Source organism: Heptranchias perlo, unplaced genomic scaffold (genome assembly GCF_035084215.1).
Source record: "Heptranchias perlo isolate sHepPer1 unplaced genomic scaffold, sHepPer1.hap1 HAP1_SCAFFOLD_338, whole genome shotgun sequence".
In the NCBI taxonomy this organism is placed as follows: Eukaryota; Metazoa; Chordata; class Chondrichthyes; order Hexanchiformes; family Hexanchidae; genus Heptranchias; species Heptranchias perlo.
In genome coordinates, this window is record NW_027139350.1 from 21,360 (window position 1) to 38,112 (window position 16,753).

At 52.7% G+C, this 16,753-nt stretch overlaps 1 protein-coding gene across 1 annotated transcript in view; it reads left to right on the top strand.

The window, feature by feature from the left end:
- LOC137311462 (granulocyte colony-stimulating factor receptor-like) overlaps window positions 1–16,753 on the top strand; it is a 102,418-nt gene that overhangs the window by 12,455 nt on the left and 73,210 nt on the right. Inside the window, exon 5 of the mRNA XM_067978656.1 lies at window positions 11,478–11,700. Coding sequence (XP_067834757.1) covers window positions 11,478–11,700 — 223 coding nt within the window. The remainder of the gene's footprint in view (window positions 1–11,477; window positions 11,701–16,753) is intronic.

Consider the following 16,753-nt stretch of genomic DNA (forward strand, 5'->3'; position numbering starts at 1 on the left):
ATGGAGTATAATGTGGGGAAATGTGAGGTTATTCACTTTGGTAGGAAGAATAGAAAAACAGAATATTTTTTAAAAGGTGAGAAACTATTAAATGTTGGTGTTGAGAGAGATTTGGGTGTCCTGGTACAAGAAACACAAAAAGTGAACATGCAGGTACAGCAGGCAATTAGGAAGGCAAATGGTATGTTGGCCTTTATTGCAAGGGGGTTGGAGTACAAGAGTAAGGAAGTTTTGCTGCAATTGTACAGGGTTTTGGTGAGACCTCACCTGGAGTACTGTGTACAGTTTGGTCTCCTTACCTAAGGAAGGATAGACTTGTTTTAGAGTTGGTGCAACAAAGGTTCACTTGATTGATTCCTGGGATGAGAGGGTTGTCCTGTGAGGAGAGATTGAGTAGAATGGGCCGATACTCTCTGGAGTTTAGAAGAATGAGAGGTGATCTCATTGAAACGTATAAGATTCTGAAAGGGCTTGACAGCGTAGATGCTGAGAGATTGTTTCCTGGAGAGTCTAGAACTTGGGGGCATAGTCTCAGGATAAGGGGTTGGACATTTAAGACTGAGCCCTCTCTCTTTCCCTCGCGCATTCTCTCTTCCCCTCACGCGCGTGCTCTCTCCCTCACACGCGCTCTCTCTCCTTCGTGCGTGCGTTCTCTCTCCCGCGCACGGCGCACTCTCTCCCTCGCGCATGCTCTCCCTCTCTCTTCCTCGCGTGCGTGCTCTCACTCTCTCCCTCGCGCACGCACTCTCTGTCCTTCCCTCGCTCGCACGCTCTCCCTCTCTCTCCCTCGCGTGCGTGCTCTCACTCTCTCCCTCGCGCACGCACTCTCTGTCCTTCCCTCGCTCGCACGCTCTCCCTTTCTCTCCCTCGCGTGCGTGCTCTCCCTCTCTCCCTCGCGCACGCACTCTCTGTCCTTCCCTCGCTCGCACGCTCTCCCTCTCTCCCTCGCGTGCGTGCTCTCTTCACTTTGCGCAGGTCCTCTCTCACTCACGTGCGCTCGCTCTCTCTTTCCTTCGCGTGCTCTCCTTTCCCTCGGGTGCTTTCTCTCTCCCTCCCCCGCGCACTATCTCTCACTCCCTTGCACGCATGCTCTCTTTGTCTTCCTCGCGCGCGCGATTTCTTTTCCCCTCAAGCGCGCTCTCTCTCTCCCTCCCGTGCGTGCGCGCTCTCTCTCCCTTGCCTGCGCTCTCTCTCTCCCTCACACGCTCTATCTCTTTCCCTTGCGCTCTCTCCTTCACTCACGTGCGTGGTCTCTTTCACTTTGCACAGGCGCTCTCTATCTCTCTCACTCGCGTGCACTCTCTCTCTTTGCCTTGCCAGTGTTCTCTCTTTCTCTTTCTCTCCTGTGTGCTCGCTCTCTTTCCCTTGCATGGCCCTCTCTCTTTTCATCGTGTGCACTCTCTCTCTCCTTCCCTCGCGTGTGCTCTCTCTCCTTCCCTCGCTCTCTCTCTCTCCTTCCCTCGCTCTCTCTCTCTCCTTCCCTCGCTCGCTCTCTCTCCTTCCCTCGCTCGCTCTCTCTCCTTCCCTCGCTCGCTCTCTCTCCTTCCCTCGCTCGCTCTCTCTCCTTCCCTCGCTCGCTCTCTCTCCTTCCCTCGCGCTCGCTCTCTCTCCTTCCCTCGCTCTCTCTCTCTCCTTCCCTCGCTCTCTCTCTCTCTCCTTCCCTCGCTCGCTCTCTCTCCTTCCCTCGCTCGCTCTCTCTCCTTCCCTCGCTCTCTCTCCTTCCCTCGCTCGCTCTCTCTCCTTCCCTTGCTCGCTTTCTCTCCTTCCCTCGCTCGCTCTCTCTCCTTGCCCTCGCTCGCTCTCTCTCCTTCCCTCGCTCTCTCTCTCCTTCCCTCGCTCTCTCTCCTTCCCTCGCTCGCTCTCTCTCCTTCCCTCGCTCGCTCTCTCTCCTTCCCTCGCTCGCTCTCTCTCTCCTTCCCTCGCTCGCTCTCTCTCCTTCCCTCGCTCGCTCTCTCTCCTTCCCTCGCTCGCTCTCTCTCCTTCCCTCGCTCGCTCTCGCACCTTCCCTCGCTCGCTCTCTCTCCTTCCCTCGCTCGCTCTCGCTCCTTCCCTCGCTCGCTCTCGCACCCTCCCTCGTTCCTTCGCTTGCTCTCTCTCCTTCCCTCGCTCGCTTTCTCTCCTTCCCTCGCTCGCTTTCTCTCCTTCCCCTCGCTCGCTCTCTCTCCTTCCCTCGCTCGCTCTCTCTCCTTCCCTCGCTCGCTCTCTCTCCTTCCCTCGCTCGCTCGCTCTCTCTCCTTCCCTCGCTCTCTCGCTCCTTCCCTCGCTCTCTCGCTCCTTCCCTCGCTCTCTTCGCTCCTTCCCTCGCTCTCTCGCTCCTTCCCTCGCTCGCTCTCTCTCCTTCCCTCGCTCTCTCTCTTCTTCCCTCGCACTCTATCTCTCCTTCCCTCGCGCTCTCTCCTTCCCTCCCATGCTCTCTCTCCTTCCCTCCCACTCTCTCTCTCCTTCCCTCGCTCTCGCACCTTCCCTTGCGCTCTCTCTCCTTCCCTCACGCTCTCTCTCTCTCCTTCCCTCACTCTCTCTCTCCTTCCCTCACTCTCTCTCTCCTTCCCTCGCACTCTATCTCTCCTTCCCTCGCGCTCTCTCCTTCCCTCATGCTCTCTCTCCTTCCCTCCCACTCTTTCTCTCCTTCCCTCGCTCTTTCTCCTTCCCTCGCTCTTTCTCCTTCCCTCGCTCTTTCTCCTTCCCTTGCGCTCTCTCTCCTTCTCTCGCACTCTCTCTCCTTTCGCGCACTCTCGCCTCTCATGCTCTCTCTCCTCTCGCACTCTCTCTCTCCTCTCGCGCTCTCTCTCTCCTCTCGCGCTCTCTCTCCTCTCGCTTTCTCTCTCGCCTTCACTTGCGCGCTCTCCTTCCCTCGCACTCCCTCTCTCATTCCTCGTGCTCTCTGTCTCCTTCCCTCACACTGCCTCTCCTTCCCTCGCACTGTCTCTCTCCCTTCCTTTCCCACGCTCGCTGTCTCTCTCTCTTTCCCGTGCGCTCTCTCCTTCCCTCGTGCTCTCTCTCTTCCTCGCGCGTGCTCGCTTTCTCCCCCTCTTTCCCTCATTCTCTCTCTCCTTCCCCCACACTCTCATTTTCTCTCCCCTTTCCCTCGCTCACGCTTTCTTTCTCACTTTGCCACTCTTGCTTTGTCTCTGCCTTTCCTGCACGTTCTCTCCTTCCCTCACCGCGCTCTCCTTTCCCATGCTCTCTCTCTCTGCCTTTCCTGTGCTCACTCTCTTCTTCCTGCGTGCTCTCTTTCTTTCTCTTTGCCGTGCTTGCTCACCCTCTCTCTCCCTTTCGTGCGCTCTTTCTCTCCCCCTCAAAACAACAACAACAACAATGACGACAACAACAACCCGCATTTATATAGCGCCTTTAATGTAGTAAAATGTCCCAAGGTGCTTCACAGGAGTGATTAGCAAACAAAATTTGACACCGAGCCACATAAGGAGATATTTGGACAGGTGATTAAAAGCTTGGTCAAAGAGGTAGGTTTTAAGGAGCGTCTTAGAGGAGGAGAGAGAGGGAGAGGTTTAGAGAGGGAATTCCAGGGAGGCACGGCCGCCAATGGTGGAGTGAAGAAAATCGGGGATGCGCAAGAGGCCAGAATTGGAGGAGCGCAGAGATCTCGGAGGGTTGTAGGGCTGGAGGAGGTTACAGGGATAGGGAGGGATGAGGCCGTGGAGGGATTTGAAAACAAGGATGAGAATTTTATAATCGAGGTGTTCCCGGACCAGGAGCCAATGTAGGTCAGCGAGCACAGGGGTGATGGGTGAACGGGACTTGGTGCGAGTTAGGATACGGGCAGCAGAGTTTTGGATGAGCTCAAGTTTATAGAGGGTGGAAGATGGGAGGCCGGATAGGAGAGCATTGGAATAGTCCCAGTCTGGAGGTAACAAAGGCCTGGATGAGGGTTTCAGCAGCAGATGAGCTGAGGCAGGGGCAGAGACGGGCGATGTTATGGGGGTGGAAGTAGGCGGTCTTGATGATGGAGCGGATATGGGGTCAGAAGCTCATCTCAGGGTCAAATAGGATGACGAGGTTGCGAACAGTCTGGTTCAGCCTCAGACAGTGGCCGGGGAGAGGGATGGAGTCGGTGGGTGGGGAACGGAGTTTGGGGTGGGGACTGAAGACAACGGCTTCTGGCTTCCCAATATTTAGTTGGAGGAAATTTTTGCTCATCCAGTACTGGACATCGGACAAGCAATGTGACAAATGAGAGACAGTGTCGGGGTCGAGGGAGGTGGTGGTGAGGTAGAGCTGGGTATCATCAGTGTACATGTGGAACCTGACGTGGTGTTTCTGGATGATGTCACCGAGAGGCAGCAATTAGATGAGAAATAGGAGGGGCCACGGATAGATCCTCGGGGAACTCCAGAGGTAACGGTGTGGGAGTGGGAAGAGAAGCCGTTGCAGGAGATTCTCTGGCTACGACTGGATAGATAAGAATGGAACCAGGCGAGGGCAGTCCCACCCAGCTGGACGATGGAGGAGAGGCGGTGGAGGAGGATGGAGTGGTCAATGTGTCAAAGGCTGCAGACAGGTGGAGAAGGATGAGGAGGGATAGTTTACCACGGTCACTGTCGCAGAGGATGTCATTTGTGACTTTGATAAGGGCCGTTTCAGCACTGTGGCAGGAACAGAAACCTGATTGGAGGGATTCAAACATGGAGTTGTGGGAAAGATGGGCACAGATTTGGGAGACGACAAAACGTTCAAGGACTTTGGAGAGGAAAGGGAGGGTGGAGATGGGGCGGGAGTTTACAAGGACAGAGGGGTCAAGGGTGGGTTTCTTGAGGAGGGGGTGATGATGGCAGATTTGAAGGGGAGGGGACAGTACCTGAGGAGAGGGAACTGTTAACAATATCAGCTAACATGGGGGCCAGGAAGGGAAGTTGGGTGGTCAGCAGTTTGGTGGGAGCAGGAGGTGGGTCTCATGGTCAAGATGAGCTCGGAGAGAGCATGAGGGGAGATAGGAGAGAAACGAGAGAAAGATGTGAGTTCAGGGCTAGGGCAGGGGGGAACTGTCGGGAAAGTTTGGCTTGGTGCGCTAGGGGAAGGGAGGGAAACGGCAGAGGCAGCTGAACGGATGGTCTCAATCTTAGTGACAAAGAATTCCATGAGCTCCTCTCACTTGTTATTGGAGATGAGGATGGAGGGGGGCAGGGGAGAGGGGTTTAAGGAGACGGTTTGTAGTGGAGAGAATCCGGGGGTTATCTTTTGCATTCCAGGATGATCCTGGAATAGTGAGCAGTTTTGGGAGAGGAGAGCAGGATCCCAATAATGCTTTATGTGGTCCAGCCCGATCTGGCAATGAATGGATAAACCAGTTACCCGCCATAAATGTTCAAGTCTGTGTCCCTTGGACTTAAGGGAGTGGAGATGAGGGCCGTACCGGGGTGAGAGAGAGTCATGGGGGCTGATTTTAGGGTGGCCGAGCGGGTGCGTCGGGGGCGGGAGCTCCGAAAATGGCGGAATCTCAGGGCGGGCTCGGAGCCCAGCTCCAACCCGCTCACTCCCGGGTTCCCTAGTGACATGTTCGGGTGCATGCAGCTCCCGCATGCGGGACTCCCACCGGCAATTAAAGCCGGAGGGATGACAATTTAAATACTTATTTAGATACTTGAGGTACTTGACAGACCTCATCGCCGGTCGCTGAAGGCCCTGTAAGAGAAGAGAACAGAAGGCAATATTAAGCACGATGACAGATGTTGAGGTGCTGAAGATGACAAGGCATGTTCACATCATTTGCTATTGTGAGGCTGAATATTAAAGTTCTGTCACCAGCCGTTTGTCGGGTGTCAGTCTCAGTGTCCCCGACGGACAGGCACTCGAGGGTGCGGCTCAATTCAAGAGCCTCCTGCTCCGCGTCCATAGGGACGACCTGATGTTGCGGCCCCCTCCGGTCCTCGCCCCTCTCCCGTGCATTCTGGGCTCAGTTCTCCTATAAGGGGGGAAAGTAGAGAGGCGTGAGTGAGGGATGGTGACGTGGCCAACCGCTGAATGCATTGGTTTGGGTGAGGCTGACTGTGAAAGAGATGCATCAGAGGGTGAGTATGAGACAGAGCCATGAGATTGTGTGAGGATTGGGTTAAGTGGTAGTGGTGGGGTGAGTAATGGGGAGGTGAGGAAGTGCAGGTAAGTTGAGGATGAGCTTTGAGTGGGGTGTGAGGAGTGATGCGATAGAGTAGTGTTGGCAGTGCAGAAGGAGTTGTGGGGTGGGGGTGGTGATGTGGAAGATTGAGTGTAGGAGAATGAGTAAGTGTACTCACTTTGACTGATCTGGTTAGGTCATTGAAGCGCTTCCTGCACTGGATCCAGGTGCGGGAGATGTTGCTGCTGCTGGTGACCTCCTCTGCCACCTTGAGCCAGGCCTTCTTGGTGGCACAGACAGGCCACTTCCTCTTGTCCACTGGGTAGAAAATATCCCTCCTCCTCATCACCCCATCCAGTAAAACCTGGAGTGAGGCATCGGTAAATCTGGGAGCAGCCTTTCCCCTGGTCTGCTCCATGCTGTACTTTTGGTTCTTTGCTGCAGGAGCAGCCATTGGAGGAGTGCCCCTTTAAATATGGCTCCTCCAGCTGACAGCCTGTGATGCGGGTGGACAGTCCGCCCACTGCGCAGGTTGACAACGGGAAACCCGGAAGCCACGGTAAGTGGCTCCAATTTACCCGCGATCGGGTGGGGAACGGATGGATTTTACTGGGCAGGTTACCCACGCACCCAATTGCACCCCCGCTGCCAACCCACCTCCCTGGTAATATCGAGGCCCCCCCACTGCCAACCCACCTCCCTGGTAATATCGGGGCCCCCCTCACTGCCAACCCACCTCCCTGGTAATATCGGGGCCCCCCCACTGCCAACCCACCGACCTGGTAATATCGGGGCCCCCCCCACTGCCAACCCACCTCCCTGGTAATATCGGGGCCCCCCCCACTGCCAACCCACCGACCTGGTAATATCGGGGCCCCCCCACTGCCAACCCACCTCCCTGGTAATATCGGGGCCCCCCCATTGCCAACCCACCTCCCTGGTAATATCGGGCCCCCCCCACTGCCAACCCACCTCCCTGGTAATATCGGGGCCTATGTGTTATGTGGGGAATGAATGGATGAACCAGTTATCCGCCATTAACGTTCAAGTCTGTGTCCCTTGAACTTAAGGGAGTGGAGATGAGGGCCGTACTGGGGTGAGAGAGAGTAATAGTTTTAATGGGGACAAGGACATGAAAGGTGAAGGTGAGGATGTGATTGAGCAGAAATGTGGTGGTGAATGGAGGGCCAAAGACCAGACAGTTGGGAATTTGAAAGTGCCGTTGTCAGTGACTTGGGGGGAAGAGTTTTTTCCAGGGTGGACACAGAAGGAAGTGGGATTGGGAGGGGGACGGGGATGTGGGTGGAGAGGGATAAAAGGAAGTGATCAGAGATGGCCTTAACCGTGATTGACACGATGGGAGTAGAGAGGCCACGTGAGATGGCAAGATCGAGCTCGCTCTTTCTGCCCCTCGCACATTCTCTTCATCCCTTTCGCTCACTCTCTTACCTCTCTGATTCTCTCTGTTTCTCTCAGTTGCTCTCTTTCTCGCTCTCTTTCATCCACTTGCTCTCCCTTTCCCCCGCGCGCTCTCCCTTTCCCCCGCGCGCTCTCCCTTTCCCCCGCGCGCTCTCCCTTTCCCCCGCGCGCTCTCCCTTTCCCCCGCGCGCTCTCCCTTTCCCCCGCGCGCTCTCCCTTTCCCCCCGCGCGCTCTCCCTTTCTCCCGCGCGCTCTCCCTTTCCTCCGCGCTCTCCCTTCCCCCCCGCGCTCTCCCTTTCCCCCGCGCGCTCTCCCTTTCCCCCGCGCGCTCTCCCATTCCCTCGCGCGCTCTCCCTTTCCCCCGCACGCTCTCCCTTTCCCCCGCACAATGTCCCTTTCCCTCCACGCTCTCCCTTTCCCTCGCCACTCACTCTCTCCCCGCACAATCTCTCTGTCCCCATGCGCTCTCTATTTCGCTTGCCTGCACTCTCAATCCCATGCTTTCCCTCATTCTCTCTCTCCCTTTCCCTCGCGTTCTCTCCCTCACTCTTGCTCTCCCTCCCATGGTCTCTCCCCCTCACTATCGCTCCATCATTCTCTCCCTCTCCCTCGCTGCCATTTTCCCCTCGCTCTCTCCCTCACTCCCCGCATTCCCCTCGGTTTCTCTCCCTCGCTCTCTCTCTCCCTCGCTCTCTCTCTCTCCCTCCCTCGCTCTCTCTCTCTCCCTCGCTCTCTCTCTCTCTCCCTCGCGCTCTCTCTCTCCTTCGCGCTCTCTCTCCCTCAAGCTCACTGTCCCTGGCGCTCTCCCTCAGTCATTCTCTATCTCCTTAGTTCTCTATCTCGCTCGCTCGCTCTCTCCACCTCGTTCTCTCTCTCTTTCGTGCTTTCCCTCACTCTCTCTCTCTCCCCTCCTATCGCTTTCCCTCTCTCTTTCCCCTGCTCCCTCTATCCCTCCCTCCCTCACTCCTTCCTTCGCTCTCTCCCTCGTACCATCCCCTTGCTGTCTCCCTCCCTCGCTCTCTATCCCTCGTTCTCTCTCTCTCGCTTACTCTCTCTCTCCCTCGCTCTCTCTCTCTCTCTCGTGCTCTCCCTCGCGCTTGCTCTCCCTGGCTCGCTCTCTCTCTCTCTCTCCCTCATGCGCTCTCTCCCTTGCTCTCTCTCTCTCCCTCGCGCTCTCTCTCCCTCTCGCGCTCTCTCTCCCTCGCGCTTTCTCTCTCCCCCTCGCGCTTTCTCTCTCTCCCTCCCTCTCTCGCTCTCTCTCCCTCCCTCTCTCGCTCTCTCTCCCTCCCTCTCTCGCTCTCTCTCCCTCCCTCTCTCGCTCGCTCTCCCTCCCTCTCTCGCTCGCTCTCCCTCCCTCTCTCGCTCGCTCTCCCTCCCTCTCTCTCTCTCCCTCCCTCTCTCGCTCTCTCTCCCTCTCTCTCTCTCTCTCTCGCTCTCTCTCCCTCCCTCTCTCGCTCTCCCTCCCTCCCTCTCCCTCCCTTCCTTGCTCTTTCTCCCTCCCTCGGTCTCCCTCCCTCGCTGGCTCTCTCTACCTCACTCTCTCTTTCCCTAGTTCTCTCTATCTCACTCGCTTTCTCTCTCTCTCCCTTGCTCTCTCCCTCGTGCTCTCTCTCTCTCTCTCCCTTGCTCTATCTCCCTCGCTTGCTCTCTCTCTCCCCCCTCTCCCCTCGCTCTCTCTCTCCCTCTCTCTCCCCCTCGCTCTCGCTCTCTCTCTTCACCTTGTTCTCTATCTCTTTCTCACTTTCTCTCGGCCCCTCTTTTAATCCCTTTCGTTCAGTCTCTTATCTCTCTGATTCTCTCTCTTTCTCTCAGTCACTCTCTTTCTCACTCTCTTTCCCACGTGCTATCTCTTCCACTCACGCTATCTCTTACACTCACGTGCTCTCTTTCCCTCTTTCCCTCTCTTTCTCATGCTTTCCCTCGTTCTCGTTCTCTTTTGCTTTCTCTCGCTCTCTCTTTCGCTCACTTTCCCTCGCTCGCTCTCTCACTTTCTCTTTCTCTCTCTCCATCTCTTTCTCTCTCTCTATCTCTGCTCCTCTCCCTCCCTTTGCCCCGTTCTCTCTCGCTCTTTCCCTCTCTATCTCTTTCACTTTCTCTTTCTCTCTCTCTATCTCTGCTCCTCTCCCTCTCTTTGCCCCGTTCTCTCTCGCTCTTTCCCTCTCTCTCTCACTTTCTCTTTCTTTCTCTCTATCTCTGCTCCTCTCCCTCCCTTTGCCCCGTTCTCTCTCGCTCTTTCCCTCTCTATCTCTCTCACTTTTTCTTTCTCTCTCTCTATCTCTGCTCCTCTCCCTCTCTTTGCCCCGTTCTCTCTCGCTCTTTCCCTCTCTCTCTCACTTTCTCTTTCTTTCTCTCTATCTCTGCTCCTCTCCCTCCCTTTGCCCCGTTCTCTCTCGCTCTTTCCCTCTCTATCTCTCTCACTTTTTCTTTCTCTCTCTCTATCTCTGCTCCTCTCCCTCTCTTTGCCCCGTTCTCTCTCGCTCTTTCCCTCTCTCTCTCACTTTCTCTTTCTTTCTCTCTATCTCTGCTCCTCTCCCTCCCTTTGCCCCGTTCTCTCTCGCTCTTTCCCTCTCTATCTCTCTCACTTTTTCTTTCTCTCTCTCTATCTCTGCTCCTCTCCCTCCCTTTGCCCCGTTCTCTCTCGCTCTTTCCCTCTCTATCTCTCTCACTTTCTCTCTCTCTAGCTCTGCTTCTCTCCCTCTCTTTGCCCCGTTCTCTCTCGCTCTTTCCCTCTCTATCTCTCTCACTTTCTCTCTCTCTATCTCTGCTCCTCTCCCTCCCTTTGCCCCGTTCTCTCTCGCTCTTTCCCTCTCTATCTCTCTCACTTTCTCTTTCTCTCTCTCTATCTCTGCTCCTCTCCCTCTCTTTGCCCCGTTCTCTCTCGCTCTTTCCCTCTCTCGCTCGCTCTCTTGTGTTGGAGGGGAAGGGACTGTTTGTTGGTGGATATTCTGTTGGGAGCCGCCATCAACAACAACAAAAACAACAACAATTTGCATTTATATAGCGCCTTTAACGTGGTAAAACGGCCCAAGGCGCTTCACAGGAGCGATTATCAAACAAATTTTGACACTGAGCCACGTAAGGAGATATTAGGACAGGTGATTAAAAGGTTGGTCAAAGAGGTAGGTTTTAAGGAGCGTCTTAAAGGAGGAGAGAGAGGCGGAGAGGTGGAGAGATTTAGAGAGGGAATTCCAGAGTTTAGGGCCTAGGCAGCTGAAGGCAGGGCCCCCAATGGTGGGCAGGGGGAGGAATTAAAATCAGGGAGGCACAAGAGGTCAGAATTGGAGGAGGGCAGAGATCTCAGAGGGTTGTAGGGCTGGAGGAGGTTACAGAGATAGGCAGGGTCGAGGCTTTGGAGGGATTCGAAAACAAGGATGAGAATTTTATAATCGAGGCATTCCCGGACCAGGAGCCAATGCAAGTCAGTGAGCACAGGGGTGATGGGTGAACGGGACTTGGTGCGAGTTAGGATACGGGCAGCAGAGTTTATGGGGGTTGAAGATGGGAGGCCGGATCGGAGAGCATTGGAATAGTGGAGTCTGGAGGTAACACAGGCCTGGATGAGGGTTTCAGCAGCAGATGAGCTGAGGCAGGGGCGGAGACGGGCGATGTTACGAAGGTGGAAGTAGGCGGTCTGGGTGATGGAGCGGATATGGGGTCAGAGGCTCATCTCAGGGTCAAATAGCCTCAGACAGGGGCCGGGGAGAGGGATGGAGTCGGTGGGAAATGATGCTTAACCCAGGAACCTGTGCTGGAGCCTTGACCGGGATTGGCCGGTGTTTTTGACCCCGACCCTCTGGGATTGAGATTCGGGAAATTCTGCCTTATGATTGGATGATTCTATAAATATGCTGCCCACTCGAGGGCTGACTGCAGGAATAATGGTGGGAAGTTGGGCCTGTCTGAATCAGGTGATTGGGGCTGTGTTTGGCCAAGGTCACTTCAGGACAATTCATGTGAGATTTTGAGTATGTTTTTAATGTCTCTACAGGAACTGAAACAGTCTGAAGTGAACGGGAGGATCAGGGGCTACAGGGTGAGCCACAGGTGGGAGGCACAGAGCAGTCACACTGAGCTCACTTTGTGCAACACGACCAATCGAACCTGCAGAATCCCAGCACCAACAGGAAGTGGCAACATTTGTATTACTGCTTACAACAGAGCTGGCGAATCACCCGCAGCAGAGCTGGGACTGAAAACACTCCACCATAGAGGCAAGTTCCACACAGGACACGGCCGTCTGTAAACTGGCGAGGGAAAGGGGGATTACCTCAGCTGCATTCCACACTGTTCGTAAAATCGAGAGTGAAAACAGCAGCATCTTTGAACTGGGGGAGTCTGTGTCCGGGGGGGGGGGGCCGGGAGGGGGAGGGAGGGAGGGAGGGGGAGGGAGGGAGGGAGCAGCAAGTTGCAATGTTTAGAAACCCCTGTGGAGCTGTAATTATTTTGAAGAGTAACAGACATCAAATTTTTAAACATAAAGGAGTGTGAGACAGAATAGGAGAAAAAAGAGAAAGTGGGAGAGGGAGTGAGGAGAGAGATCAATCTGAGCATAACTTAGGAACATAGGAACAGGAGGAGGCCATTCAGCCCCTCATGCCTGCTCCGCCATTTGATAAGATCATAGCTGATCTGTGATCTAACTCCATATACCTGCCTTTGGCCCATATCCCTTAATACCTTTGGTTGCCAAAAAGCTATCTATCTCACATTTAAATTTAGCAATTGAGCTAGTATCAATTGCCGTTTGCGGAAGAGAGTTCCAAACTTCTACCACCCTTTGTGTGTAGAAATGTTTTCTAATCTCGCTCCTGAAAGGTCTGGCTCTAATTTTTAGACCGTGCCCCCTACTCCTAAAATCCCCAACCAGCGGAAATAGTTTCTCTCTATCCACCCTATCTGTTCCCCTTAATATCTTATAAACTTCGATCAGATCACCCCTTAACCTTCGAAACTCCAGAGAATACAACCCCAATTTGTGTAATCTCTCCTCGTAACTTAACCCTTGAAGTCCGGGTATCATTCTGGTAAACCTACGCTGCACTCCCTCCAAGGCCAATATGTCCTTCCGAAGGTGCGGTGCCCAGAACTGCTCACAGTACTCCAGGTGCGGTCTAACCAGGGTTTTGTATAGCTGCAGCATAACTTCTGCCCCCTTGTACTCCAGCCCTCTAGATATAAAGGCCAGCAGTCCATTAGCCTTCTTGATTATTTTCTGCACTTGTTCATGACACTTCAATGATCTATCTAACTTGTTCTGGAATTTGAGGAGCCAACGATTCATATTGTCCCTGGTCTCGCACAGCCTTCGGTCCTGCTTCAGACACAGACATATGGTCCAGAACACAAGGGCAAGCTCATGTTACATCCCTGGTTCACGCTATTATATCAAGGAGACACAGGGCAGGAGTGCGGTCAACTCCCATCACATTAAGACACTCAGGCCACTCATGGGAGCAGCCGCGCACTGAACTCGAAAAGGTGTCTGTGGCAGAACTGAATTTGTAACAAAGGGGAACAGAGAGAGAGAGAAAGTGAGAGAGGGAGATGGATGAATGGGGTGGGGGAGAGTGAGAGAGAGAAGGTGAATGGGGAGGGGAGAGAGTGAGAGAGAGAAGGTGAATGGGGAAGGGAGAGAGTGAGAGAGAGAAGGTGAATGGGGAGGGGAGAGAGTGAGAGAGAGAAGGTGAATGGGGAGGGGAGAGAGTGAGAGAGAGAAGGTGAATGGGTAGGAGAGAGAGAGAAAGTGAGAGAGAGATGGTGAATGGATAGGAGAGAGAGAGAAAGTGAGAGAGAGATGGTGAATGGGTAGGAGAGAGAGTGAGAGAGAGAAGGTGAATGGGGAGGGGAGAGAGTGAGAGAGAGATGGTGAATGGGTAGGGGAGAGAGTGAGAGAGAGAAGGTGAATGGGGAGGGGAGAGAGTGAGAGAGAGAAGGTGAATGGGGAGGGGAGAGAGTGAGAGAGAGAAGGTGAATGGGGAGGGGAGAGAGTGAGAGAGAGAAGGTGAATGGGGAGGGGAGAGAGTGAGAGAGAGAAGGTGAATGGGGAGGGGAGAGAGTGAGAGAGAGAAGGTGAATGGGGAGGGGAGAGAGTGAGAGAGAGAAGGTGAATGGGGAGGGGAGAGAGTGAGAGAGAGAAGGTGAATGGGGAGGGGAGAGAGGGAAAGTGAAAGATGGTGAATGGAAAGGAGAGGGAGAGAAAGTGAGAGAGGCAGATGGAAAATGGGGAATCATAGAATGGTTACTGCACAGAAGGAGGCCATTTGCCTCATCGAGTCCATGCCAGTTCTTTGTAAGAGCAATCCAGCTAGTCCCATTCCCCCGCCCTTTCCCCGTATCGCTGCAAATTTTTTCCCTTCAAGTATTTATCCAACTCCTTTTTGAAAGCTACGATTGAATCTGCCTCCACCACCCCCTCAGGCAGCGCATTCCAGATCATAACTACTCGCTGTGTAAAAAAGTTTTTCCTCATGTCACCTTTGGTTCTTTTGCCAATCACCTTAAATCTGTGTCCTCTGGTTCTTGACCCTTCATGATTTTAAACGCTTCTATCAAATATCCTGTCAACCTTCTCTGCTCGAAGGAGAACAACCCCAGCTTCTCCAGTCTATCCACGTAACTAAAGTCCCTCATCCCTGGAATCATTCTAGTAAATCTCTTCAGCACCCTCTCTAAGGCCTTCACATCTTTCCCAAAGTGCGGTGCCCAGGATTGGACACAATACTCCAGTTGTGGCCGAATCAGTGTTTTATAAAGGTTCATCATAACTTCCATACTTTTGTACTCTATGCCTCTATTTATAAAGCCCAGGATCCCGTATACTTTTATAACCACTTTCTCAACCTGTCCTGCCACCTTCAAAGATTTGTGCACATATACCCCCAGATCTCTCTGTTCCTGCACCCCCTTTAGAATTGTACCATTTCGTTTATATTGCCTCTCCTCGTTCTTCCTGCCAAAATCTATCACTTCGCACTTCTCTGCATTAAATTTCATCTGCCACGTGTCCGCCCATTCCACCAGCCTGTCTATATCCTCTTGAAGTCTATCACTATCCTCCTCACTGTTTACTACACTTCCAAATTTTGTGTCATCTGCAAATTTTGAAATTCTGCCCTGTTCACCCGAGTCCAAGTCATTAATATATATCAAGAAAAGCAGTGGTCCTAATACTGACCCCTGGGGAACACCATTGTACACCTCCCTCCAGTCCGAAAAACAACCGTTCACCACTACTCTCTGTTTCCTGTCCCTTAGACAATTCTATATCCATGTTGCTACTGCCCCTTTTATTCCATGGGCTTCAATTTTGCTGACAAGCCTATTTTGCGGCACTTTATCAAACACCTTTTGAAAGTTCATATACAAAACATCAACTGCACTGTCCTCATCAACCCTCTCCGTTACCTCATCAAAAAACTCAATCAAGTTAGTTAAACACGATTTGCCTTTAACAAATCCGTGCTGGCTTTCCTTTATTAATCCATGCTTCTCCAAGTGACTATTAATTCTGTCCCGGATTATCGTTTCTAAAAGTTTCCCCACCACTGAGGTTAAACTGACTGGCCTATAGTTGCTGGGTTTATCCTTACACCCTTTTTTGAACAAGGGTGTAACATTTGCAATTCTCCAGTCCTCTGGCACTGCCCCCGTATCTAAGGCTGTTTCGAAGATTATGGCCAGTACCTCCGCAATTTCCATCCTTAATTCCCTCAGCAACCTATGATGCATCCCATCCGGACCGGGTGATTTATCTACTTTAAGTACAGCCAGCCTTTCTAGTACCTCCTCTTTAGCAATTTTTACCCCAACCAGTATCTCAACCACCTCCTCTTTTACTGTGACTTTGGCAGCATTTTCTTCCTTGGTAAAGACAGATGCAAAGTATTCATTTACGACCTCGGCCATCCCCTCTGCCTCCATGAGTAGATCTCCTTTTTGGTCCCTAATCAGCTCCACCCCTCCTCTTACTACCTGTTTAATATTTATATTACTATTGAAGACTTTGGATTCTCTTTTATGTTGGCCGCCAGTCTATTCTCAAACTCTCTCTTTGCCCCTTTTATTTCCTTTTTCACTTCTCACTTTCAATACTCAGCCTGGTTCTCACTTATATTTTCAACCTGACATCTGTCATACGCCCCTTTTCCTGCTTCATCTTACTCTCTATCTCTTTCATTATCCAGGGAGCTCTGGCTTTAGTTGCCCTCCCTTTCCCCCTTGTGGGAATGTACCGAGACTGTACCCGAACCATCTCATCAAAGACTGCCCACTGTTCAATTACAGATTTGCCTGCCAATCTTTGATTCCAATTTACCCGGGCCAGATCCGTTCTCAACCCACTGAAATTGGCCCTCCTCCAATTAAACATTTTTTACTCTGGATTGCTCCTTATCCTTTTCCATAACTAATCTAAACCTTATGATACTATGATTGCTATTCCCGAAATGCTCCTCCACTGACATTTGCTCCACTTGACCCACCTCAATCCCCAGATCCAGATCCAGCAATGCCTCCTTCCTCATTGGGCCAGAAACAAACTGATCCAGAAAGTTCTCCTTTTTTAAAATTCGTTGATGGGATGTGGGCGTCGCTGGCGAGGTCAGCATTTATTGCCCATCCCTAATTGCCCTTGAGAAGGTGGTGGTGAGCCACACTTCAGAAATTCCTCCCCCTCTTTGCCCTTTACACTATTATTATCCCAGTCTGTAATAGAATAGCCTCATTCTACGATTCGAGGGGGAGCAGAGAGAGAGTAAGTGAGAGAGAGAGGTGGTGAATGTGGAAGAGAGAGTGAGAGAGAGGTGGTGAATGTGGAAGAGAGAGTGAGAAAGTGAGAGAGAGATGGTGAATGGGGAGTTGAGAGAAAGTTTGAGATCATGAATGAGGAACAGAAGGCGTGAAAGTGAGAAAGAGAGATGGTTAATTGGGCAGAGTGAGAGAGAAAGCGAGAGAGAGAGATGGGGAAGAGAGAGAGAGATGGTGAATGGAGAACAGAGAGAGAATGTGAGAGAGACAGATGGTGATTGGGGAACAGAGAGGGAAAGTGAAAGAGAGCTGGTGAATTTGGAGGAGAGAAAAAGAGAGAGATGGAGAATGGGTAGGAGAGAGAGAAAGTGAGATGGTGAATGGGAAGGAGAGAGAGAGAAAGTGAGAGAGAGATGGTGAATGGGTGGGAGAGAGAAAGTGAGAGAGAGATGGTGAATGGATAGGAGAGAGAGAAAGTGAGAGAGAGATGGTGAATGGGTAGAAGAGAGAGAGAAAGTG